Source organism: Ranitomeya variabilis, chromosome 4 (genome assembly GCF_051348905.1).
Source record: "Ranitomeya variabilis isolate aRanVar5 chromosome 4, aRanVar5.hap1, whole genome shotgun sequence".
NCBI classification, from domain to species: Eukaryota; Metazoa; Chordata; class Amphibia; order Anura; family Dendrobatidae; genus Ranitomeya; species Ranitomeya variabilis.
In genome coordinates this window covers 429087717-429112984 of record NC_135235.1, presented here as the reverse complement: position 1 = coordinate 429112984, position 25268 = coordinate 429087717, and the positions used below count along the sequence as shown (strand labels likewise).

Here is a 25268-nt window from a genome sequence, read left to right as displayed (position 1 = left end):
ACAGACCTGTGGCACTAATCAGCTACCATCCTTGGATGGAAGGAATGCTGCACATGCCACCAGCTTTCCCTGCCCGGGGACACTTGATTGTTATGTTCTTCTGTTTATGTCTGAAGAAACAAACATAGATTTGGTGACAGATGTACAGAATACCTCCTCTCTGTTCTTCTCGTCTCCGCCACTCTTTTTTATTTCCCTCCACTATTTATACTTTTTTTTCTTCTTCACTGTATGACTTTATTCTTTGTGTATCTGTGGCTCAGTGTCGCAGAGCTCAGTTGTCTTTGTGTTCCCATTGCTGGGTGTATGTGCGGCCTGTTCCTCCCTGCAATGAATTCTCTGTGACCCTCGGGGCCTTTTTCCTCACGAGGCTTTGAAGTGTTTGCCCAGAGATTGACTGACAAGGAAGTTTTAGTGGCGGCACCAGGGGGAATGGACAAAAAAAGGGACACGCTTTGAACTAAAGATCTTTCAGTTTGGAGATGCTGGCTTTAGTTATCTCCTTCACTATGTTAATTATTCACCACGATAATTGGGGGGGAAGAGTAAAGAGAGAGAGGAGGTTATTAAAAAATTCCAGCACTAACACGCTACACAAACCTCATTTTCCAGCTTCCCGCGTGCATAAAAGAAATGTTGTGTTTAAAGGGGGCTAGTGTGTTTCAAGGGGGAGCGAGGGGCCCTTTCTAAGCTGTCCTTTCTCTAAATAGTGAAATCCCTACAGATGAAACATCAAAGCTTTGGCGAGTGTTCTCTCTCTGAGTTTTGACCATGTCTGGTACTCTGTAATTAAAGTTTACGGAAAGCTGTCTTTGTTTTCTGATGGCATGCAACCTTACACAATACAGATAGAAAGGAAATGTTAAAAAGTCCTGCTTCATATGCTGCACCCATCTGACCTACACGGGCAGCACTCCTTACGGTTTATTCACACACAGCAGATTTTCTTGCAGATATTTCTGACTGTTCTATTCATTTAAATAGAACTTGCATAAATATATGTCCCTGCCACTAAAACAATCCCATTCACTTGAATAGAGCTGAAATTTCTACAGCCCTGAGGAGTCTACAGCGCTATGTCATCTCCCGTCATACACATCAGCACACGTTCTGAACTTTATGTGCTTGATTCCCAGGGACCAGATGATGCAAGGACATAGGCTTGGCTCAGTCCTTGTGACGCACCTGGTAGTAATAGACATTGAAAGTATGGACGCCTTCTGGTATGCAGGTGCACTGGTGATCCAGTTTTATCTTTTTGATGTTACTGTCCAGTTGCATTAATTGGAGTTGAACAATGTGATATCATCTTTTAAAAAGAGAGGAAACTTCTAGGAAATATGTCCCCTACCAGAATCCCTCCATATCACTTGGAGAGATAAGAAAATAAGCACATTTGCACTAATCGCAGGTTACCCTTTGGTGAAAAAAAAGGCCAGGTATGCACCCATCCTTGTATGCCAGTATTGTGGCGATTGGATACCACCCAAGTTCACAAATCCTATAAAAAATGGGGTAGTGATAACTTAACATAATTCTCCTATTTAATGGACTCATTAGCAGATTTAGCTTAATATCTCATCTTTCTGGTCAGGCTTCTGAAACAAGTGAGATAAATAATTTTTTTTTCTCCATTTAATAGTTAATGTATGTCACTTTAATATGGCAGCACTTGATCAGTAGAAGTATAGCTTCTGGGATCCACTGATCTTGAAAACTAAGGTGCAGCTCTGCTGGTTTAGAGGACGCAGCACGTAAGCTACGTTCACATTTGCGGCTAGCGCCGCAGCGTCGGGCGCCGCAGCGGCGCCGCATGCATCATGCGCCCCTATATTTAACATGGGGGCGCATGGACATGCGGTGCACTTGCTTTTTGCGCCGCATGCGTCCCTGCGGCGCCCGCGTCGGGGCGCAGAGGACGCAGCAAGTTGCATTTTTGCTGCGTCCAAAATCAATGGAAAAAAGGACGCATGCGGCGCAAAAAGCAGCGTTGTGCATGTGTTCACATTTGCGCTGTGCGTTGCGGCGGCGATGCTGCGGCGCACACCGCAAATGTGAACGTAGCCTAAGCCAATATTGCAGCCCATTCACTATCTACATCTGTAGAGGTTAAACTTTCACCAATCATAGGAATAGGCCATTACTTTAAATTATGGGAATACGCCTTTTAGCTCTTAACGAACTAGGCCTGCTCTGTGCACAGTAGGTCCTGGCTTGTGAAACAGCCAGCACCTGCCTATAACATCAGTGACCGAAGCAACAGTGGGGAAAATAAGTACCGTATTTGATACACTGCCGAGTTTGCAAGTTTTCCCACCTACAAAGAATGAAGTGGTCTGTAATTCTTATTGTAGGTACACGTCAACTGCAAGGGGCTAAATCTAAAAATAAAAAAAACAGAAAATCACATTCTGTGATTTTTAAATAATTTGCATTTTATTGCATGAAACTAGCAGAAGAGCCCGGTGTTGCCTGGTAAATATCTGTGGTTAGTTATAGCACCTCACTTCTCTTATTTTCCCATCACGCCACTCTTTTTCCCCCTCACATCTCTCATTTTCTCCCTCACACCTCTTATTTTCCCCCTCACACCTCTCATTTTCCCCTCACTCACTCCTCTCATTCCCCCCAACACTTGTCATTTCGACCTCACATCTGTCATTTGATTACTCCACTATTTTCCCTCACTCCTCTCATTTTGCACTCACACCTTTTCATTTTCACTTCACACCTCTCATTTTCACCTCACACCTCTCATTTTCCCCTCAGTATATACGTTTGTCATCTCCCTTATATATAGTATACACCTGTATGTCATCTCCTGTATATAGTATATACCTGTATGCCATCTCCCCTGTATATAGTATATACCTGTATGTCACCTCCCCTGTAAATAGTATATACCTGCTGTATGTCATCTCCTCCTGTATATAGTATATACCTGTATGTCATCTCTTCTGTATATAGTATATACCTGTATGTCATCTCCTATATAGTACATACCTGTATGTCATCTCCTGTATATAGTATATACCTGTATGTTATCTCTCCTGTATATAGTATATACCTGTATGCCATCTAGCCTGCAAATAGTATATACCTGTTGTATGTCATCTCCTCCTGTATATTGTATATACCTATGTGTCATCTCCTCCTGTATATAGTATATACCTGTATGTCATCTCCTCCTATATATAGTATATACCTGCTGTATGTCATCTCCTCTATATACCTATGTGTCATCTCTTTTGTATAGTATATACCTGTATGTCATCTCCTCCTGTATATAGTATATACCTGTAAGTCATCTCCTCTTGTATATAGTATATACCTGTGTGTCATCTCCTTCTGTATGTAGTATATACCTGTAAGTCATCTCTTGTATATAGTATATACCTGTGTGTCATCTCCTTCTGTATGTAGTATATACCTGTATGTCATCTCCTCTTATATATAGTATATTCCTGTATGTCATCTCCTCCTGTATATAGTATATACCTGTAAGTCATCTCCTGTATATAGTATATACCTGTGTGTCATCTCCCCTGTATATAGTATGTACCTGTATGTCATCTCCTCCTGTATATAGTATATATGTGTGTGTCATCTCCTCCTGTATTAGACCTCGTTCACACGTTATTTGGTCAGTATTTTTACCTCAGTATTTGTAAGCTAAATTGGCAGCCTGATAAATCCCCAGCCAACAGGAAGCCCTCCCCCCTGGCAGTATATATTAGCTCACGCATACACATAATAGACAGGTCATGTGACTGACAGCTGCCGTATTTCCTATATCCATCCACCATCCACCTCTCGTGTCTTCCCTTTTCCTCATAGTTTGTAAGCTTGCGAGCAGGGCCCTCATTCCTCCTGGTATCTATTTTGAACTGTGATTTCTGTTATGCTGTAATGTCTATTGTCTGTACAAGTCCCCTCTATAAGTTGTAAAGCGCTGCGGAATATGTTGGCGCTATATAAATAAAAATTATTATTATTATTATTATTATATGGTACATTTGTTTCTCTTGTAGTTTGTCTGCTTATTAATCAGATTTTTTTTTTGAAGGATAATACCAGACTTGTGTGTGTTTTAGGGCGAGTTTCATGTGTCAAGTTGTGTGTGTTGAGTTGCGTGGGGCTATATGCATGTAGCGACTTTTGTGAGATGAGTTTTGTGTGGCGACATGCGTGTAGCAACTTTTTCTGTGTCGAGTTGCATGTGACAGGTTAGTGTAGCAAGTTGTGTGCAGCAAGTTTTGCGCATGGCGAGTTTTGCGCGTGGCGACTTTTATGTGTGGTGCGTTTTGAGTATGTGCAAGTTTTGTGTGAGGCAACTTTTGCATGTGTTGCAACTTTTGCGCATGTGGCAATTTTTCCGCGTGTGGCGAGATTTCCATGAGGTGAGTTTTGCACACGTGGCTAGTTTTGCGTGAGCCTAGTTTTGCATGTGGCAAGTTTTGCATGTGGCGAACTTTGCGCGTGGCGAGTTTTGAGCGGTGACTTTTGTGTTTCGACTTTTATGTGGCGAGGTTGGTGTATGTGTGGTGAATTGTGTGTTGAGAGTGGTATATATGTTTTCAAGCCTGTGGTAGTGTGTGGCGCATTTTGTGTGTGTGTTCAGATCCCTGTGTGTGGTGAGTATCCCATGTCGGGGACCCACCTTAGCAACTGTATGGTATATACTCTTTGGCGCCATTGCTCTAAGTTCCCCTTGTTCACATCTGGCAGCTGTCAATTTGCCTCCAACACTTTTCCTTTCACTTTTTCCCCATTATGTATATAGGGGCAAAATTGTTTGGTGAATTGGAAAGCGCGGTGTTAAAATTTCACCTCACAACATAGCCTATGACGCTCTCGGGGTCCAGACGTGTGACTGTGCAAAATTTTGTGGCTGTAGCTGCAACCGTGCAAATGCCAATTCCGGACATAGACACACACACACACACACTCATTCAGCTTTATATATTAGATAAGAATTTTATCACCTACCATCCAGCAAGGATTTTCGGTCTCACAGACCTGTTAGTTTTTCCCTCCTACTCTTCACTCATTACCTCTATTAATTAATTGCACCTCTTTGAGCTTGTTACCTGAATAAAAGACACCTGTTCACCAACACAATCAATCACACTCCAACCTCTCCACCATGGCCAAGACCAAAAGAGCTGTATAAGGACACCCGGGACAAAACTGTAGACCTGCACAAGGCTGGGATGGGCTACAGGACAATAGTCAAGCAGCTTGTGGATGACTGCCAATTTTCCTCTGTCTGGGGCTCCATGCAAGATCTCACCTCGTAAGGCAAGGATGATTTGGAGAAAGGTCAGGAATCAGCCCAGAACTACACGGGAGGACCTGGTCAATGACCTGAAGAGAGCTGGGACCACAGTCTCAAACATTACCGTTAGTAACACACTATGTCGTCAGGGATTAAAATCCTGCAGGTCACGCAAGCACATGTCCAGGCCTGTTCGCCAATGACCATCTGGATAATCCAGAAGAGGCATGGGAGAAGGTCATGTGGTTAGATGAGACCAAAATAGAACTTTTTGGTATCAACTCCACTGTTTGGAGGAAGAAGGATGAGTACAACCAGAAGAACACCATATCAACCGTGAAGCATGATGGGGGAAACATTCTTTGGGTGCGCTTTTCTGCAAAGGGGACAGGACGACTGCACCGTATTGAAGGGAGGATGGATAGGGTCATATATCGTGAGATTTTAGCCAACAACCTCCTTCCCTCAGTAAGAGCATTGAAGATGGGTCGTGGTTGGATCTTCCAGCAAGACAATAACCTAAAAGACACAGCCATAGCAACTAAGGAGTGGCTCTGCAAAAAGAATGTCAAGGTCCTGGAGTGGCCTAGCCAGTCTCCAACCTGATCCCAATAGAAAGTCTTTGGAGGGAGCTGAAACTCAATGTTGCCCATCAACAGTCCTGAAACCGGAAAGATTTGGAGAAGATCTATGAGGAGGAGTGGGCCAAAATCCCTGCTGCAGTCTGTGCAAATTTGGTCAAGAGTCACAGGAAATGTCTGACCTCTGAAATAGCAAACAAAGTTTTCAGGAACCAAATATTACAGTTCTGTTTTTCTATTGTATCAAATACTTATTTCATGCAAATAATGAAAAAATCACACAATGTGATTTTCTGTTTTAATTTTTAGATTCTGCCTCTCACAGTTGAAGTGTACCTACGATAAAAATTACAGACCTTTACATTCTTTTTAGGTGGGAAAACTTGCAAAAACGGCAGTGTATCAAATTCTTATTTTCCCCACTGTAGCTCCAAACACTGCTAATTAGGCACTGAGATGCCAATGTCAATCACTGACTGTGGCATTAAAATATTTTAAAATGGTATGGGCTCGGGGTGCCAACTGAATACCAAGTCAGCCGGTAGCCTAATGAAGGCCCCGTTCCAGCCGTCTTGGTGCGTCTTTGGCTGGGCTTCATAGGATATCACTGTTTTTATTATGTACTGCAAAGCATACCTACTAAAAGATGACAGGTTCAAGTCCCCCTAGGGGAGTAAATAAATGTCTAAAGTATTCAAATATTGAAAGAAAAATCACAATACAAACCTTGTCCCACTCCAAAGAAAAAGAAACATAAGCATATTTGGTATCGCAGTGTCCGCAAAAGTCTAATCTAATGAAAATATAAAACGATTTAACTCGCACAGTTAACAAGGAATGAATAATTAAAATACCACATTTGCCATTTTTCAGTTGCTGCACTCCCCCCCCTCCCCCCTCAAAAAAAATAAAATAAATAAAATCTACAGCTCAGTGTGCAAAAAACAAGCCTTCATACAGGTCCAATAAAAAACAAGTTCTCATGCGGCTACATTGACGGAAATAGTAATTTAAAAAGTTATTGCTTCTTGGAAGATAAAGAGAAAAAAGCAAAAGCACAAAAAAACAAAGAATGGCTACATCTTTAAATAGAACCTGTCCCCAGGTCAAAAGTGGCCAATTTTTTTGCTCATATTTTATTCCCGCTGCTCCCCTGAGTATTCTGTTTTAATTAAATCCGCCATATGGTTCAGGAGATTTGGGCCTTTTAATTAAGTTCTAATTTTTCTGGTCTTTACCATAATGCGAAGTCTAAAGACATTTCCCCCCCCCCCCCACAGAATCCTATGTGCACATTATCCCTGTAAAGATCAGAAAAAGTAGCACGAAAAAAGCCCATATCTCTGGAACTGAATGGCGGACTTAAAAGAAAAAAAACAAACTGGCCACTTATCACCTGGTAACAGGTCCTCTTTACAGGACACCTACACATAATTGTATATTTTCAACTCTGTGATTGGGCACCGAAGCCTGCAGATTGGTGGTGTTTGGGTCCTGAGACCCCCACCATTTGCTCAGAACATGTCTCATAAGCTCACATTGAGCCGGTACACCACTCTATGAACGCTCAAGGAAGAGCAAGGCACTCCTGTTTCTTGAGCAGCTCTCATCCAACAATCAGACAAGTGTTTCAAACAAATAACTGAGACCCCCACTAATTTGCAAAAAGGAAAAATAAAGGTTATGTACTCTTTCAGAGGTCAAGTGCTGGTCAGCATGGAAATCCATGTAGAAATCTCAGGTCCCATAGACTTTGGCTGTAACATTCTACACACTGGTGGCAGTGGGATACAGACATTCTCCATTTACATCGGTTGTCTTAACTTGAGAAGAGGTACATTTGTTTTACAGGATGGTAGAGATCTTCCACCTGTCTGAAGGGACCAGCATGTAACAATAAACACTACCCACGTTTCACTTCAAAGGCCCTAGTTACATGGAATTTTCGGGGGATTTGTCCCATTTTCAAGATGTATTCTCTAGTCGCTATCTGTCCCACAGACTGTATGTGTGTACAGAGTATTTCAAGAGCAGAGGAATGACAAGATATCTTTATTTACTGCACATGCTGTCCTTACGAGTGGCTTCCATAACTATATATTGCAATGCAATATTCTTCCTTCCTCCCTCATCTTTACTTATGGGTTTTAAAGGTTTATCCCAGCCATGTTACGTTTGTACAATGAAAAGGTTTTCCATTGTTGCCATATATTTCCTGTACATATAATACATTTCCTGCCTTACAGTTTTTGAGATCTCCACTTGCTGTCATTCAGTAGAAATCTTTTTATTTTTTTTCTCCCAGTGGGTGTCTGCGCTGGTAATGTGATGAATACTTAGCTGCAGGACTGGTTACAATTACATAGATGAGAACAGTGACTTGTGCTCGCTATCCCGAGACTACGGCCAATTCCCTCAACATACAGATGTCCAAGACCGAAAAACGTAGGGTGGTGTCGGTTTATCTTTTTGCTGGATCAAATAATTAACAAACGATTCAAGCAGAATTCATTGCTCTCATCTATTTCTGACCTGGGATATTAGAATGAATATATCGTATGGATGGCTGTTCCTTTCTCAAGCATGGAATTGTTAGAACAGCATTGCTGGCTTTGTCACATTGGTTAGTATTCGTTATCAAAGCGCTCATACTGTCACGAGCCATTTACCTGCATGTCCAGGACAGATCTTTATGGAATGACAACAAGCAGAGCACTTAAAACCGTGAACAATTAGTGTAAAAGCTACTGTATATTGGAAAATGATAGAACTTTATTATCCAAAACATTTGTAGAGATGAGCAAGTTGATTTGCAGGACCCTATAGTTTATGGTCACCAGACGAAAACCCTGTGTACCCCCTCCTACCTGTCAGCATTCCTACCATGTCTTCTGATTAGTAGGCCTGGCTGTACATTGTGTGTGTCTCACAGCAATGATAGCATCGGGCCGGGACTAAAGATCAGAAAAGGTACTCGGGGATGTTGGTAGAAGGTGTATTGCAGGGTTCCAATCCGGAGTACTGATGATTCTGCATTAGATTGTTACATACTATATTGAATACACAGCCTGATATTTGCTATTTTGTCATCTCACCCCCTAGGCCCAGCTTTTTCCTGCTGCTGTTGTTCATTTTGGGTCACCAAAACAGAAAGGTACGATCTTATGCACAACCAATGTATTCTGTCATGAAATGTGTTTAGCCGTAATGCATAAACGGTAAGTTACAATACGCTGTTTTCTGATATGTGCTGTCACTCTCGGACAATCCTATTTATTGCACTACTCATTTCCATGTCACCATGTCATCAGTCTGTGTGGAGCACTGTACATTACTTCCCACAAGGTCATGAAATAATCTGATTATGTAGGGTGTTGCTTTTTTTTCCAGCCTCGGATCCTCTGTTTAACCCCTTAATGACCGCCGACACGCATTAAAACGGCAGCTGCTAAGGGTACTTATTCCCTCATTGCCATTTTAAAACAGCAATCGGGAATAAGGCTGTAGCATCCCACAGAATCAGAAAATCTCCGAGGTCTTGGCTACCGGGGGATCATCACATGATTGCCGTTATTCAGTAAATAACGGCGATCAGAAAACTCCCCCCAAAAATTATTTTTTCTGTTTTCTGACATGATATACATGTCAGAGGAGAGAAAAATTATGCCCCCTGAAACCCACGCAATCTCCAGGCTCTCCTGATCCATCCCTGTCCCTCCGCGTCATCTTCCTGAAAAAAAATGGGCATGTGCAGTATAAACCTGAGCACCCGATGCAAACTGGAGTTGCGAGCACTTGCTTTCAACACGAATGACGACGCGTTCAGTATGACGACCTAATGTTATCAAATTCTGCGTCGTACATAAGGGATCAAAATCCTCACTATACCCCTGGATAAAATCCTTGAGGGCTGTGGTTTCCAAAATGGGGTCACTTGTGGGGGATTTCCACTGTTTATGTACATCAGGGGCTCTTCAAACGGACATGGCGTCCACCAATTGTTCCAGCAAATTTTACATTCAAAAAGTAAAATGGCGCTCCTTCCCTTCCGAGCTCTGTCGTGCGCCCAGATTTCTAGCACAAACAAGGTATCGGCGTGATCAGGAGAAATTGCACAACAAATTTTGTGGTCTATTTTCTCCTGTTACCCCTGTGAAAATAAAAAAAAGATTGGACCTAAAATACATTTTTTGTGAAAAAAGTTAAATGTTCATTTTTTTTCCATCAACATTGCTTCAGTTCTCCTGAAGTAACTCAAGGGTTAATAAACAATTTGAATGTGGTTTTGAACACCTTGAGGGGTGCAGAATTTAGAATGGTGTCACTTTTGGGTATTTTCTGTCATATAGACCCCTCAAAGTCACTTCAAATGTGATGTGGTCCCTAAAAAAAAAAAAGAAATGGTTTTGTAAATTTTGTGGGGAAAAATTAGAAATTGCTGGTCAACCTTTCACCCTTCTAACTTCCTAACAAAAAAAGATTGTTTCATAAATTGTGCTGATGTAAAGTAGACATGTGGGAAATGTTATTTCTAAACTATGTTGTGTAACGAGACTCTTTTTATTTTAAGGGCATAGAAATTAAAAGTTTGAAAGTTGCGACATTTTCTAAATTTTTGCCTAATTTCCATTTTTTCCCCACAAATAAACGCACGTCATATCGAATACATTTTACCACTATCATGAAGTACAATATGCGACGAAACAACACTCAGAATCAGTGGAATCCTCTGAAGCATTCCAGATTTATTACAACATAAAATGAAACTGATCAGAATTGTAAAATTTGGTGAGGTCATTAAGCTCAAAATTGGCTTGATCACTAAGGGGTTAAAATGGGAGTGCCATGAAAGATAAGTCTACAGCATATGTTTTATGAAGGTGTGAACATCATGGGACATCCCCTCTATGAGCTAGATCAGAGAGCTGCTTTGTAAGAGCTTTTCTCATTCTGGAAAACTCAAAATGTCTTTGTATTATAATGACAGACCTCCATCTGAATAGTAGCCATATAATTGTACATTTTGCCTGCAGTTGCTTCTGCATGGATTATCTTTCAGTAGCCTTAGCGTCTGTAAGTGAAAAAAAGTTTAAAAAAAAGTTTGTGCTAGAACCTGGCCGCTGCTTCTCGAAAGTCGTCGCCAATAAAATATCACATACAGCCTATTACATCACACACTCAATAGAACACTAAGGCTACTTTCACACTAGCGTCGTTCGACGCACGTCGCAATGCGTTGTTAAGTAGAAAAAACGCATCCTGCAAAGTTGCCCGCAGGATGCGTTTTTTCTCCATAGACTTTCATTAGCGATGCATTGCGACGGAGTGCCACACGTCGCAACCGTCGTGCGACGGTTGCGTCGTGTTTTGGCGAACCGTCGGCACAAAAAAACGTTACATGTTAAGTTTTTTTGCGCGTTATGTCCACCATTTTCGTCCGCGCATGCGTGGCCGAAACTCTGCCCCCTCCTCCCCGGACATTACAATGGGGCAGCGGGAGCGTTGTAAAACTGCCTCCGCTGCCCACGTCGGGCATTACTTTCACAACGCACGTCGGGCCGACGCTAGTGTGAAAGTAGCCTTACACAAGTGAACAGGGGGGGTTGTTTATCCAAAATGATTTCCCAAAATGCAATCTGTAAAGCGCTACAGAATATGTTAGCGCTATCTAATATTAAGATTATTATTATATTCTCACACCCATGTACATTATAAACCTGTCAGTATGGGCAGTTAGCTACCTATCAAATGAGTCTACAGCAGTGATCCCAAAATCTTTTTTACCGGAAGAACCACATTTGGCTCTGAGAGGGTCACGAGACACATCCAGAGCCCCTCGAATACCGTTACTCAGCTACTGCTCCCCCCCCCTCCCTCACAGTAGTGACACCCAGAGCCCCTATTATCGGTATGATAGCTAAAGCCTCCCCACAGAAATCACGCTGAGGCAGTATACTTGCATCTAGAACTTCCCATTGTACCCTCATTTGGTATTCTAGCATCATCAGCACTCTATCTTGCAATATCATCCTATGTCAAACTCCAAGGCCAGTATATAAGCATCAAGATCTGCTTTTCTATGTGGGTCTACTCACAAAAGTCACTATCTGGAGTCTCGCTCTTCTGTTTGCTAGATCTGGTGCTAATGCACCAAGCTGGCAGACAGCTGCTAAGCCACACATCATGGTCCCGTGAGCCACAAGTTACGGATCCCTGATCTATAGGGACCTAGTAATATTGTAGATGACTTGTGTTACATGTTACTAGCTCCTGGCCAATCAAATTCCCCACATTATGGCTTCACATTATCTCTACATGTACAAAAATAACGGGAACGTTTTATTATTTACATACATCTCCCTTTTCACTTTACAGAACAATTTCTGCGGCAAAACTTTGTGAATGAAGCAATATCTCTTTCTCAGGCTGACATTATCATTGCCAGGTAACTGAGGCTTTAATTTAATATAGAAGGGCACAACGTGTTGCTGTCCACTTGTCCTCAGTGATGACGTTCTACCTCGCCAGGGCCATGCCACGTATCCCAGCTGTGTCAGCAGCACCTGTGATGGAGGAGTATCTGGACAATGGCTTACAGGCAGCTCACAGAGCACCGGAGAATTATGAAGAGCTGTCAGGAATCCCTGATTCTCATCAGCAAGTTCAAAGGGATCACGGCAAAGTACCCAAGTGGTTGAAACTGCCAGGTAATGAGTGCACATAGCTGAGCCCCACGTGGTCTGGGTTTAGGCTATAGATTACGCTTCCTGAATGTACCTTCTACATTCACATGCTAATTGCTGATGCTTCTGATTTCCTCAGGAAAGAACTGAGTAACGTTCCTCTTTACAGGAGTCTGAGGCACTAAACCGTCTGGTTACCAGTTATTTGGAGTTCTTTCTGCGGTTGAACGTTCTGCATTGATTGGTTGATAGGATCTTGCAAGTTCCTAAGGTTGAACTGACACAGATGTAATTGTACTACATGCGCGTCACGTCTTGCTTCAGCAGTGCTGAAATAAGTGCGCACAAGGAAAGTTGTTTGCATCATTAAATTAAACAAATTAAAGATTCTTTTTTGCTATGCCTTTTTTTCCCCGTTATTTTTCTGTTACACACAACGTTAACCTTTGCTTACAGCATGTGAGCCAGTGCTGTGAATCCGGTGAGTTTGACATTTGGTATGGTGTGACGACTCTTGTCTAGATTGATGGTAATGTTCTGTAAGTGGAAAAAAAACAAACAAAAAAACTTTTAATAGATGAACATGTCCTTTTGGAAGCTGTTTTCTAGCTGCGTTGGATAATGATCCAAAATGATGCCTCCGACAGCACAACACAGCCTTGTGTTAACGATGCAGGAGACTACTTAAAATGTCCAAATGTCTTTGAAGTCAGCTACTTGGCTCTGATCTCTTTCCACTTCACCATATTGACTTTGCTAATTACTCATCCTCCAACAACAAGGAACCCAAGCTGAAAAGGTCCTTTTTACCTCGAGTTTGTCTGTACTCTCTGTTTCCTCCACCCCGTGCTTTCCTTGGCTGGTGCTTTTCCTGGGTTGAAATTGTCCTTTGTTGGCACAGCTTCCTCAGTGAGGTTGCGTCTGAGCCACACATGAGATGCCGGAGCTGATAAAAGGGACAATCTTTGGCATTTATAAAAAGCTAGGAAGGAATAAAATGCACTCAGTGTTCCTGATAATATTTTGCGTCACCTCGTTCTACAACTACACAATTTTCTTTTCTCTGATGAAGCATGGAAAACAGACCTGAATATATAACGACACTCCTGGTCTTTGTGTGCTCAGATGTCATTAATTGTGACTGCTCCGACACCAAAGTGCATATGGAAAGTTAATTAAGGACCTGCACCTTTCCACTGGCGACTGTCACTTCTCCCCTCCCTACCCACACAACTTAATATCAATTGACCAAGCATCAAAGCAACACCTGTCTTTGTCTCTAGTCAGGGAATGTTTTCCTTCATGCCTAATGATTTCCAAATGCTTAAAGTAGAGGGGGTGGGTTGACAGCGGAGTTAAAGAGGAGCTATAGTTTTAGCAGACGCAAAGGGACCGCTTGGTATTTAGAGAGATTGAGTTTAAAGAGAATTTAGGGGATGTTTTAGAAAAGGGGGAAAGAAAACTTTTGGGAGGTTTGCTGCACAGAGAGGAGTCACACTGTCTGAAGGACTCAGTCTGTTTTCGGAAGTGTTTCTCAAGATGCTCATGAAAAAGTTTCCCAATTTGCTCCATAAATTTCTTTGAAGAGCGGCCAAAATTGCAAATGACGAGCAGTATGTTCTCAGAGATGAGATAAGCAACTTGTGATCCGGCTGCAGATTCATCAGAAGAGAATGAATACATGTGGTTGGATTGAGAATTTCTGTGCTTATTCTGTAAGTGGGATCTGTGGTGACAGCCAAAGCATCGCCCAAAGAATGCTTAGAAATGAATTTTCTAATAATTTCTTCAGTTGATATTTCCTATCAAGTTAGGAACCCAGGTTAACCTTTTCTCGGTTACATCTGGGAAAGTTGGGTGACGTTCTATAAATCCACAATTAGGTAGAACTCACAAGTTAAGAAATTAGACTATATATTTTCATTATTACTAACGAGACTTTATGAAAAATGTGAAGTATTATTTAAAGAAAACATTCTTACAACTCATATTGGTGGGTTCTCATTCCTGAATGACAAGCTGAGAAGAAAGATGTTATCACATAAGTAACACTGCGAGCCAACAATGTGTGAAGCTAGGTGATATCCGTTATAAAAGGCTAGGCACAAAGCTTTCTTTACATTGGGCACACCCCAGAATTCACATTGGGCAAATAGGGTTTTCCAACTTATTTGAGTAGAGTTTAAAGCTCCCTGACCGAAACCTATCAACTCTCCAGGGTCATAATAGGTTGATAGGGATGCCTTTGCATATTTGGGCAGATGTAGAAACTATGAAAATAAGCTATATTTAAAGCACCTGAAAGGGTCATAGGGGTGGTACCAATTCTCAAGTCACACTGACCATTCTCCCTCGCAACTTCTGCAGCATCTAGCGCAAGGGTGCATAACTTTTTTTGGTCCAAGGGCCACATTGTTTTACTGAACCAATCCTGGAGCTGCACTAAAAGTTAGGGTTTTACCTTCTGTGACATTTATGACATATCGAAAGTTTATACCATAAATATCTGATAGGTACTTATAGGATTTTTAACTCCACCAATCAGCATTCTCACAGTACGTTTAGAGGTTGTTTTTTTTTTTTCTTTCAAGGATTTAGAAACTGATTCTGCTCTGAAATCCACATCAAATACTCTCTGAATAAGTTTCCGACTGATTATAGTGGGAAAGCTCTCCCAGTAAAACCAGCAGGAAGCTTATTCAGAGTATTTAAAGTATTTTTCATATGAATTTTGCTGTTAATCAGTTTCTAAATCTTTGTAAAACAAACCTGTCTAAAACAACCTTAAAATGAACCTGTCAGCAGGATTGTGCTCAGTAAACTATAGAGTGTCAGGTTGGTGCTGTTAGGCCGGCGTCAGACTCAGCGTATGAAATTACGGTCCGTTTTTTACGGCCTTAATACGCAGAAATGTTCCCAAAATAGTGATCCGTATGTCATCCGTAGGCAGGGTGTGTCAGCGTATTTTGCACATGTCATCCTCCATATGTAATCCGTATGGCATCCTTACTTCGATATTTTCTCGCAGGCTTGCAAAACTGACATCTAATGGATTTATGTGCTCAAATGTTCGTTAAAACATATATACAGTATATATATATATATATATATATATATGTCATTGAGGTATATATATATATATATATATAATATATATATATATATATATAATATATATATATATATATATATATATATATATATATATATATATATATATATATATATATATATATATATATATATATATATATATATATATATATATATATATATATATAAATTCAGCGCTAGATAGCATAAAAGCCGGTAATTCAATTGCCGGCTTTTGCTATCTCCTTCCCAAACCCGACATGATATGAGACATTGTTTACATACAGTAAACCATCTCATATCCCTTTTTTTTTTTTTTGCATATTCCACACTACTAATGTTAGTAGTGTGTATGTGCAAAATCTGGGCCTTCCAGATGTGCCTTTTCTGGGGTGGCTGGGGGCAGATGTCTTTAGCCAGGGGGGGCCAATAATCATGGACCCTCTCTAGGCTATTAATATCTGCCCTCAGTCACTGGCTTTACCACTCTGGCGGAGAAAATTGCGCGGGAGCCCACGCCAATTTTTTCTGCGATTTAACCCTTTAATTTAATAACTAGAGGGCCCAAATTTTGCACAATTTTGGGAAGGAGATAGCAAAAGCCGGCAATTGAATTACCGGCTTTTATGATATCTAGCGCTGTATGAAATATAAATATATATATATGTGTGTGTCTCACTGACATATATATATACCTATTCTATGTGTAGACATTTATTGTACCTATTCTATTCTATTCTGTCACTGTGATTTTACTGTACACCGCACTGAATTGCCGGCTTTTCTCTATAACACCGGTGCGTATTTCTCGCAAGTCACACTCATGGTCCGTGTGTAATCCGTATTTTTCTCGCCCCATAGATTTTCATTGGCGATTTTTTTGCGCAATACGGTGACAAACGCAGCATGCTGCAATTTTCTACGGCCGTACAAGACCGTATAATACGGATCAGTAAAATACGGCAGATGATAGGAGCTGGACCATAGAGAATCATTGTACCGTATGCAATCCGTATTTTCTGCACCTCTCATACGTCCATAAAACTCGCTAGTGTGATGCCGGCCTTATACTGATTACAATATCTTGGTTGATGAAATCTGTCTTGTTCATGTTGTTTAATCCATATTTGTAGTTTTCTGTGCTTCGGGGCGGCCTGTGGGGGGGGAGGTCTTTATGTGGTGCTCTGTTCAGCTATTCATAATGCTGACTGGTCACTGATCCTTCAGTAACCTGCCCCCTATTTTATATACTGCATATGATACTGTTGGCTTACACAAATTCCCTAGTAAAGGTATGAAGTGACGAGAGAAAAAGATTTTTCTTTTATTGAAACAATATTTAAAACATCTACTATGTAATTGTCTAAGGGTCACTTCCGTCTGTCCTTCTGTCTGTCTGTCTGTCACGGATATTAATTGGTCGCGGCATCTGTCTGTCATGGAAATCCAAGTCGCTGATTGGTCGCGGCAAAACGGCCACGACCAATCAGCGATGGGCACAGTCCGGCGGCAAAATGGCCGCTCCTTACTCCCCGCAGTCAGTGCCCGGTGCCCGCTCCATACTCCCGACTCCCCTCCAGTCAGCGCTCACACAGGGTTAATGGCAGCGGTAACAGACCGCGTTATGCCGCGGGTAACGCACTCCGTTACTGCTGCTATTAACCCTGTGTATCCCCAACTTTTTACTATTGATGCTGCCTATGCGGCATCAATAGTAAAAAAAATGTAATGTTAAAAATAAAAAAAATTAAAAACCTACTATTCTCACCCACCGTAGTCCGCCGAGCCGCACGCGGCTGCCGCCATCTTCTGTTCCCAGAGATGCATTGCGAAATTACCCAGAAGACTTAGCGGCCTAGAACTATTTTTTATTTTAATTATTTTTTTTAACAGGAATTTGGTGCCCACACTGCTAAATACTGCGTGGGCTGTGTGACATACTGCGTGGGCTGTGCGACATACTGTGTGGGCTGTGCTATATACTACATGGGCAGTGTTATATACTACGTGGGCTGTGTAACATACTGCGGGGGCTCTGCTATATAGTACATGGGCAGTGTGATATACTGCGAGGGCTGTTATATATTACATGGGCAGTGTGATATATTGCGTGGGCTGTGTGATATACTGCGAGGGCTGTGCTATATACTACATGGGCAGTGTTATATATTACATGGGCAGTGTGATATACTGCGTGGGCTGTGTGATATACTGCGGAGGCTGTGCTATATACTACACGGGCAGTGTGATATACTACGTGGGCTGTGTGATATACTGCGGGGGCTGTGCTATATACTACATGGGCAGTGTGATACTGCGTGGGCTGTGTGATATACTGCGGGGGCTCTGCTATATACTACATGGGCAGTGTGATATACTGCGTGGGCTGTGTGATATACTGCGAGGGCTGTGCTATATACTACATGGGCAGTGTTATATACTGCGTGGGCTGTGTGATATACTGTGGGGGCTGTGCTATATACTACATGGGCTGTGTTATATACGTGGGCTGTGCTATATACTACATGGGCAGTGATATACTGCGTGGGTTGTGTGATATACTGCGGGGGCTGTGCTATATACTACATGGGCAGTGTTATATACTACGTGGGCTGTGTGATATACTGCGGGGGCTGTGCTATATACTACATGGGCAGTGTTATATACTGCGTGGGCTGTGCTGTATTCTAAGTGCCCTGTGTTATATACTACGTCGCCTGTGTTATATACTGCGTGGCTGCTATATACTGCGTGGGCTGTGCTATATAGTACGTGGGCTGTGTTATGTACTGCTTGGCCTGTATTAACGCATCGGGTATTCTACAATATGTATGTATGTATATAGCAGCCACATAGTACGTGGCCTGTGCTATATACTATTTGTCTGCTATATACTACATGCCTCCTATATACTATGTGGCTGCTATATACATACATACATATTCTAGAATACCCGATGCGTTAGAATCGGGCCACCATCTAGTATGTAATATAAAAGACAGCAAGATGGAAAAAAGGAGATTTTTGTGTACTCACCGTAAAATCTCTTTCTCTTAGCCTCTAATTGGGGGACACAGGACCATGGGTATTATGCTGCTGTCCACTAGGAGGCGACACTATGTATAATCTGAAAAAGATTAACTGTGGCTCCTCCTCTGCAGTATACACCCCTGGACGGCATCAGCCTTCTCCAGTTTTGTGCAAAAGCAGTAGGAGAAACGTAACATGAATAACATAATTATGCCTGTAAGAAGGCAACTATGTACGAGCTCAAGAAAACAATATGAGAACTCAACAGTTACAACTGCCCGGAAAGGGCAACAGGGTGGGAGCTGTGTCCCCCAATTAGAGGCAAAGAGATAGAGATTTTACGGTGAGTACACAAAAATCTCCTTTACTCTGTCGCCTCATTGGGGGACACAGGACCATGGGACGTCCTAAAGCAGTCCCTGGGTGGGAAGCAATGGACGAATATTGTGCAGACAGGCTCCTATACTCAGGGCACCGCCGCCTGCAGAACACATCTACCCAGGCTCGTGTCCGCTGAGGACTGGGTATGAACCCTGTAGTGTTTAGTAAACGTGTGTAGGCTAGTCCAAGTGGCCGCCTTACACACTTGTTGTGCCGAAGCCTGGTGCCGAATGGCCCAGGAGGCCCCTACCGCCCGTGTAGAGTGTGCGGTAATACCGGCTGGAAGAGGAGAATTCTTAAGGCGGTAGGCTTCTTGTACGGTGGATTTGATCCACCTGGCAAGGGTAGCTTTGGAAGCTGGCAGACCCTTGTGGCCGCCTTCCGGAAGGAGGAAAAGAGAATCATATACGCAATGCCCTGACGAGGTCAAGCGTATGCAGAGCCTTCTCCACTCTATGAAACGGGACCGGACAAAGGGATGGTAGTGAAATTTCCTCATTGAGGTGGAAGTTGGACACAACCTTCAGAAGGAAGGATGGGACCGTACGAAGAACTATCTTGTCCTGGTGAAGGACCGTCTGCAGGAGAGTGCTGTCAGTTCAGACACCCTGCGTAGCGAGGTGATTGCCACCAGGAAAACCACCTTCTGGGAGAGAAGGCGGAGCGGGACCTTCTTAAGGGGTTCGAAGGGTGGTTCCTGCAATGCTGTCAGGACCAGGTTGAGGTCCCACGTTTCTAGTGGTCGTCTGTAGGGGGGAACCAATCAGGAAACCCCCTGAAGAAAAGTCTTTACTTGCGGCTTGGTAGCAATGCGCCTTTGAAAAAGCACTGAGAGGGCTGACACCTGGCTCTTAAGCGAGCCTAATGACAGCCTGGCCTCCTGACCCGATTGGAGAAAGCCAAGTACTTTGGGTAGGGAATAAGGGAGTGGGGTCTGGCCACGAGATTCGCACCAGGTAAAGAAAGCTTTCCAGGTATGGTAATAAATCTTGGCAGAGGCTAGCTTCCGTGCCCTGATCATGGTTCCAATGACGTCCGGCGAGAGCCCTGCCTGGGTTAGAACCCAGGTCTCAAAGGCAACGCCGTCAAATTGAGAGCCCCTGAGTTCTGGTGGTAGAACGGGCCTTGTGATAGAAGATCGTGGCGGTCGGGGAGACGCCAGGGGGCGTCTGCTGTAAGTTGTACGATGTCGGCGTACCATGTAAGTCTGGGCCAGTCCGGTGCAATTAGGATGGTTGGAACTCCCTCTTGTTTGATCTTCCTCACCACTCTGGATATCAGGGGGAGAGGTGGAAAAATGTACAGAAGCTGGAACTGGGTCCAGTCCTGAACCAGAGCGTCTGCTCCGAGCGACCGCGGATCGTGTGTTCGGGCCATGAAGTTGGAGACCTTGGCATTGAAGTGGGATGCCATTAGGTCCACATCCGGGGTCCACCAGCGATGGCAGATCTGGCTAAAAATTTTGGGATGGAGAGACCACTCTCCCGAGTCTATTTCTTGTCGGCTGAGGAAGTCTGCTTCCCAGTTGCCCACACCTGGAATGTGGACCGCCGAGAGAACCGACCGTGTCCTCCGCCCAGTGGAGGATATGTGACACTTCTCGCATCGCCTGGGTACTGCGGGTCCCCCCTTGGTGATTCACATATGCCACAGCCGTGGCATTGTCCGACTGTATTCTGCTGTGAGAGGCTGCCAGTAAGTGATGGAAGCCCCTCAATGCCAGGAGGATGGCACAAATTTCCAGGATGTTGATGGGCATGGTCGCTTCCACTGGGGACCACTTGCCCTGTGCCCTGTGGTGTAGGTGCACCCCAACCCGTCAGACTCGCATCGGTGGTCATAACTTTCCAATGACCTGTGAGAAAGGGTTTCCCCTTTGCTAGCGAGGTTGGCTTGGCCACCAGTGCAGGGACCTCTTGGTTGACGACATTAGCCGGAACTCCCTGTCGAGAGAGAAAAGGTTCTCATCCCAGCACTTGAGGATGGCTAGTTGGAGAGGCCTGAGACTAAACTGGGCAAATGGGACGGCTTCTATTGCTGCCCCCATCCTGCCGAGGACTCTCATGGCAAACCGAAGAGATCGAGGGGGTTTGCAGAGGAGGGTGCGAACTCCTAGACGGAGAGCCAGTGCCTTGTCCTTGGGAAGGAGCACTAGACCCCTGGAGGTGTTGAATAGCATTCCCAGGAAGGTCAGAGACTGACTCGGGCTTGGTGATGACTTTTGTAGGTTGACTAACCAACCCATGCGACTCAGAGTGTCGATTGTGATTGAGACGCTGAGTTCGCAGTCCTTGAAGGTGGGAGCCTTGATGAGTAGATCGTCCAAGTATGGAACGACTACTATGCCTCTGGAGTGCGGGACGTCCATGGTGGCCGCCATGACTTTGGACTCGCCACAGCTCCCAGAGTGTTTACCAAATGGGAGAGCCACGAACTGGTAGTGGTCCTGGTCGATTGCGAACCTGAGAAATCTCTGATGAGCAGGTGCAATCTGTATATGCAGGTATGCGTCTTGTATGTCTATGGAGGCGAGATATTCTCCCTTCTCCATGGACGCAATGATGGACCGAAGGGACTCCATGCGGAAGTGACGGACCCGTACGTATTTGTTGAGTTGTTTTAGGTCCAGTATGGGCCGCATGCTGCCTCCTTTCTTGGGAACTACGAATAGATTGGAGTAGAACCCTCGGAAGCCCTCGGCCATGGGGACCGGTACTATGACTCCTGCTTGAAAAAGCGAGGAGACCGCTTTCCGGAAGGCACGAGCCTTGGCTGGTGGTTTTGGGGGGACAGAGAGGAAGAATCGGTCCGGAGGGTTGGAGGTGAACTCTATCTTGTATCCGGAAGACACTAGTTCCCTGACCCACCTGTCTTCTGTAATAGGCAGCCAGACTTGATGAAAGAGCAAAAGTCGGCCGCCTACGGGTGTGGTGTCTTCCGGGGTCCGTGAGTCATGATGAGGAGAAAGTCTGAGATTTTCCTCCTCTGGGCTTAGGCTGGCCTGCTTTTGACTGCCAAGTATTGTCCGACCTTTGCGTAGATCGTGAGTTGTCCCTGCGTGGAGAACGGTTACGATTTTGTGCTGGACGCGAGACGGACCAGCCCGAAGAATTCTGAAAGGATCGGAATCGAGTTTGGTTACGCTTTTTGTAAGTGCGTTTAGGTTTCAGTTGGGGAAGAGAGGTACTCTTACACCCGGTGGCGTTGGATATCATTGTGTCCAACTGTTCACCAAAAAGACGCCCACTGAGGTAGGGGAGGTGCGCGAGGGACTTCTTTGAGGCTGCTTCAGCTTTCCATTCCCGCAGCCAGAGGATATGCCGAATTGTGATGGCGTTTGATGCTATCCCCGCTACACCCCTTGCTGAATCTAGAGCTGCATGAAGCATGTAATCTGCTACGACTGCTATTTGAACCACTTGGTCTGACAGCTCAGGAGCGGATGCTTGGAGAGCTTGTAAATTTTTGGCCCAGGCCAGAATGGCCTTGGCAGCCCAAACTGAAGCGAACTCGGGAGCCAGGGATTCCCCTGCAGCCTCAAAAATTGAACGAGCCATGCGTTCTACCTGCCGGTCTGCTGCATCCCTGTGGGTTGAGCTATCTGGCAGTGAAAGGAGGGTCTGTGCTGCTAGTCTAGAGACTGGGGGGTCCACTTCGGGTGGGTCTGTCCACTCCTTGGTATTCTTCTGCGGGAAGGGGCACCTCGCCTCCAGATATTTGCGATTAGCGAATTTTTTTCTCAGGCTGTGAGAACTGCTTTTTAAGGATCGCCTTAAACTCTGGGTGGTTAGAGAAAACCTTAGGCAGCTTCAGAGGTCCTTCAAAGAAAATCTTGTGTTCTGGGGCCTCTGGTGGCGGATCAGAAATGTCCAGCACCCGATGGATGGAAGAGATTAAGTCCTCAACTAGCGCAGCATTGCTAGGGGGGATTGGGATCAGGGACCCCTCCATTTCCTTGTCTGAGTCGGAGTCACAGATGCCTTAAGAATCCTGTGTATCACTGAGGCGTCCCCTGCTGGGTGAGCTGGGGAGGAGGCCTTCTCTGGTCGGGGATTGCGGAGATCTGCGTTGTCTGTCCCTGGAAGGGGACGGTCTAGCTGACCTGGAACTATGGTGTCTCTCCCTAGAAGGGGATGACCGAGTGCTATTGGATGACGTAGATGGACTTTGGGTCCGCTTGCGTCCTGACTTAGACGTGGATGTGCCAGGGTCGTCCTGTCCGAGCCAAGCTCTCCCTTTGCTGGGTAACGGTCATAGCCGAGGCATGACTCTGCAGAGCCTGAAGCAATGTGGAGGTTAGGTTATCTATAGACTGCGTCATAGGTTGCGACATCTGAGTGACCCATTCTGGCGTGGCATTAGACACCGAAGCATTGGCAGGGGCCTCTTGGGGCTCTGACACAGTAGTCTGAGTGCAGTCCTGGCAGTGTGGGTAGATACTGCCACTCGGGAGAGTGGTCCTGCAGGCTGCCTAATAGCAGTCCTGCCTGGTTCTCTTGGACCTTGAGCCCGGCATAGTGCACAGAGTGCAGAAGGGCTGCTATGCAGAGGACGTTACAGGGGTAGCTATGCAGAGAACCCTATAGGGGAGCCTTATAGGGAATATGGATTCACAGCCGAGTAAAACAACCCAGCTTTGATCTTACCCCACCAGTTTGCCCCTAGGTCCAGGGCCGAAGATCCACAGTCCTGTGCCCCCCTTACACTAGCTGGCCTGGTCCTGCTGACCGGGAGATGCAGGGTTAATCCTTGCTGCAGTAGAAATGGCCGCCGAGGAGAAGAGGCAGGGGGAGAAGGGGGCGGAGAGCTGAGAAAAAGGCGGCAAAGCTGTGTAAAAACACGCCCCCTCTGACACTGTAGTGTCATATTTGTCATCCGGGGGGCGGGCAGGGGGGGTGGAGAAGAGGCGGTGGCTTCAGCTAGGCCGAAGCCGGGGCCTAAATTAGATGCCTGATGCCCAGAAGGGCTCCAGGCCGGCGCGAAAGTCCGGGAGGGGGTCGGATCTGAACCAGACTCCTCTGGATTTAAAGGCAGGATAGCGGTGGGGCTGTAATCGGAAGGGGGGCCCGGTGAGGGGTCCCCCTGAGGCAGTATAGAGCTGGTGCTGCCGCAGAGACAGGGGCGCAGGGAGCCCTGTGTCTGTCCGTGCCATGCCTGCCTGCACTCCCCCCGGCCCCAACAGGAGCCCGCAGCTGGGCTGGGGTCCCTGGATGCAGGCGCAGTTTGCTAGCCCATTGCTGGGAGCTGCAGAATGCTGCCTGTACAGGCCCTACCTGAGGCGTCTCAACCTAATGCCCACAAAGGGGGATTAGGGAGGGTGTTGTTGTCACCTTCAGGGGCCTTTATCCTCGCCTCGACCTCAACCCAGAAACCAAAAGGAATTGAAGAAGGAGGGGGGGGGGGTCTCGACTTCGAACCAGCACCCGAGGGACTGGGGAAGGGGCAACATGAGGAATAGCCATCTCTACTTCAACTGGGCACCCCATAATAGGGGGCCGAGGAAGGAGCCATGCCGGGAGTCTCACAGGAGAGCCACTTTTCTTCATCTGTAATCCGTCAGAAAAAAACGGAGTAAAAGAAAAAATCTTAGGTGTGCCTCCTATGCGACACTAAGCAAAAACTGGAGAAAGCTGATGCAGTCCAGGGGTGTATACTGCAGAGGAGGAGCCACAGTTAATCTTTTTCAGATTATGCATAGTGTCGCCTCCTAGTGGACAGCAGCATAACACCCATGGTCCTGTGTCCCCCAATGAGGCGACAGAGTAAGGCTACTTTCACACTAGCGTTAACTGCAATCCGTCACAATGCGTCGTTTTGCAGAAAAAGCGCATCCTGCAAAAGTGCTTGCAGGATGCGTTTTTTCTCCATTGACTAACATTAGCGACGCATTGTGACGGATTGCCACACGTCGCAACCGTCGTGAGACGGTTGTGGCGGTCCGCCGGGAGCAAAAAACGTTACATATAACGTTTTTTGCTCCCGACGGTCCGCTTTTTCCGACCGCGCATGCGCGGCCGGAACTCCGCCCCCACCTCCCCGCACCTCACAATGGGGCAGCGGATGCGCTGGAAAAATGCATCCGCTGCCCCCATTGTGTGGCGGAGACGCTAGCTTCGGTGACCTCGGCCCAACGCACTGCGACGGGCCGAGCCCGACGCTAGTGTGAAAGTAGCCTAATTGGGACCTCCAATATTTCATCAATAACTTTGGTTAAGTTTATTT

The 25268-nt window shown here is 45.0% G+C and overlaps 1 protein-coding gene across 1 annotated transcript in view; it reads left to right on the top strand.

The window, feature by feature from the left end:
- The window catches only part of ASPSCR1 (ASPSCR1 tether for SLC2A4, UBX domain containing), a 99630-nt gene extending 86686 nt beyond the window's left edge, over positions 1 to 12944 (top strand). The window contains exons 13-16 of the mRNA XM_077251411.1: positions 8962 to 9013; positions 12235 to 12304; positions 12388 to 12566; positions 12682 to 12944. Of these exons, the coding sequence (XP_077107526.1) occupies positions 8962 to 9013; positions 12235 to 12304; positions 12388 to 12566; positions 12682 to 12692 (312 nt within the window). The 3' untranslated portion in view covers positions 12693 to 12944. The remainder of the gene's footprint in view (positions 1 to 8961; positions 9014 to 12234; positions 12305 to 12387; positions 12567 to 12681) is intronic.
- Positions 12945 to 25268: the final 12324 nt, after the last annotated feature.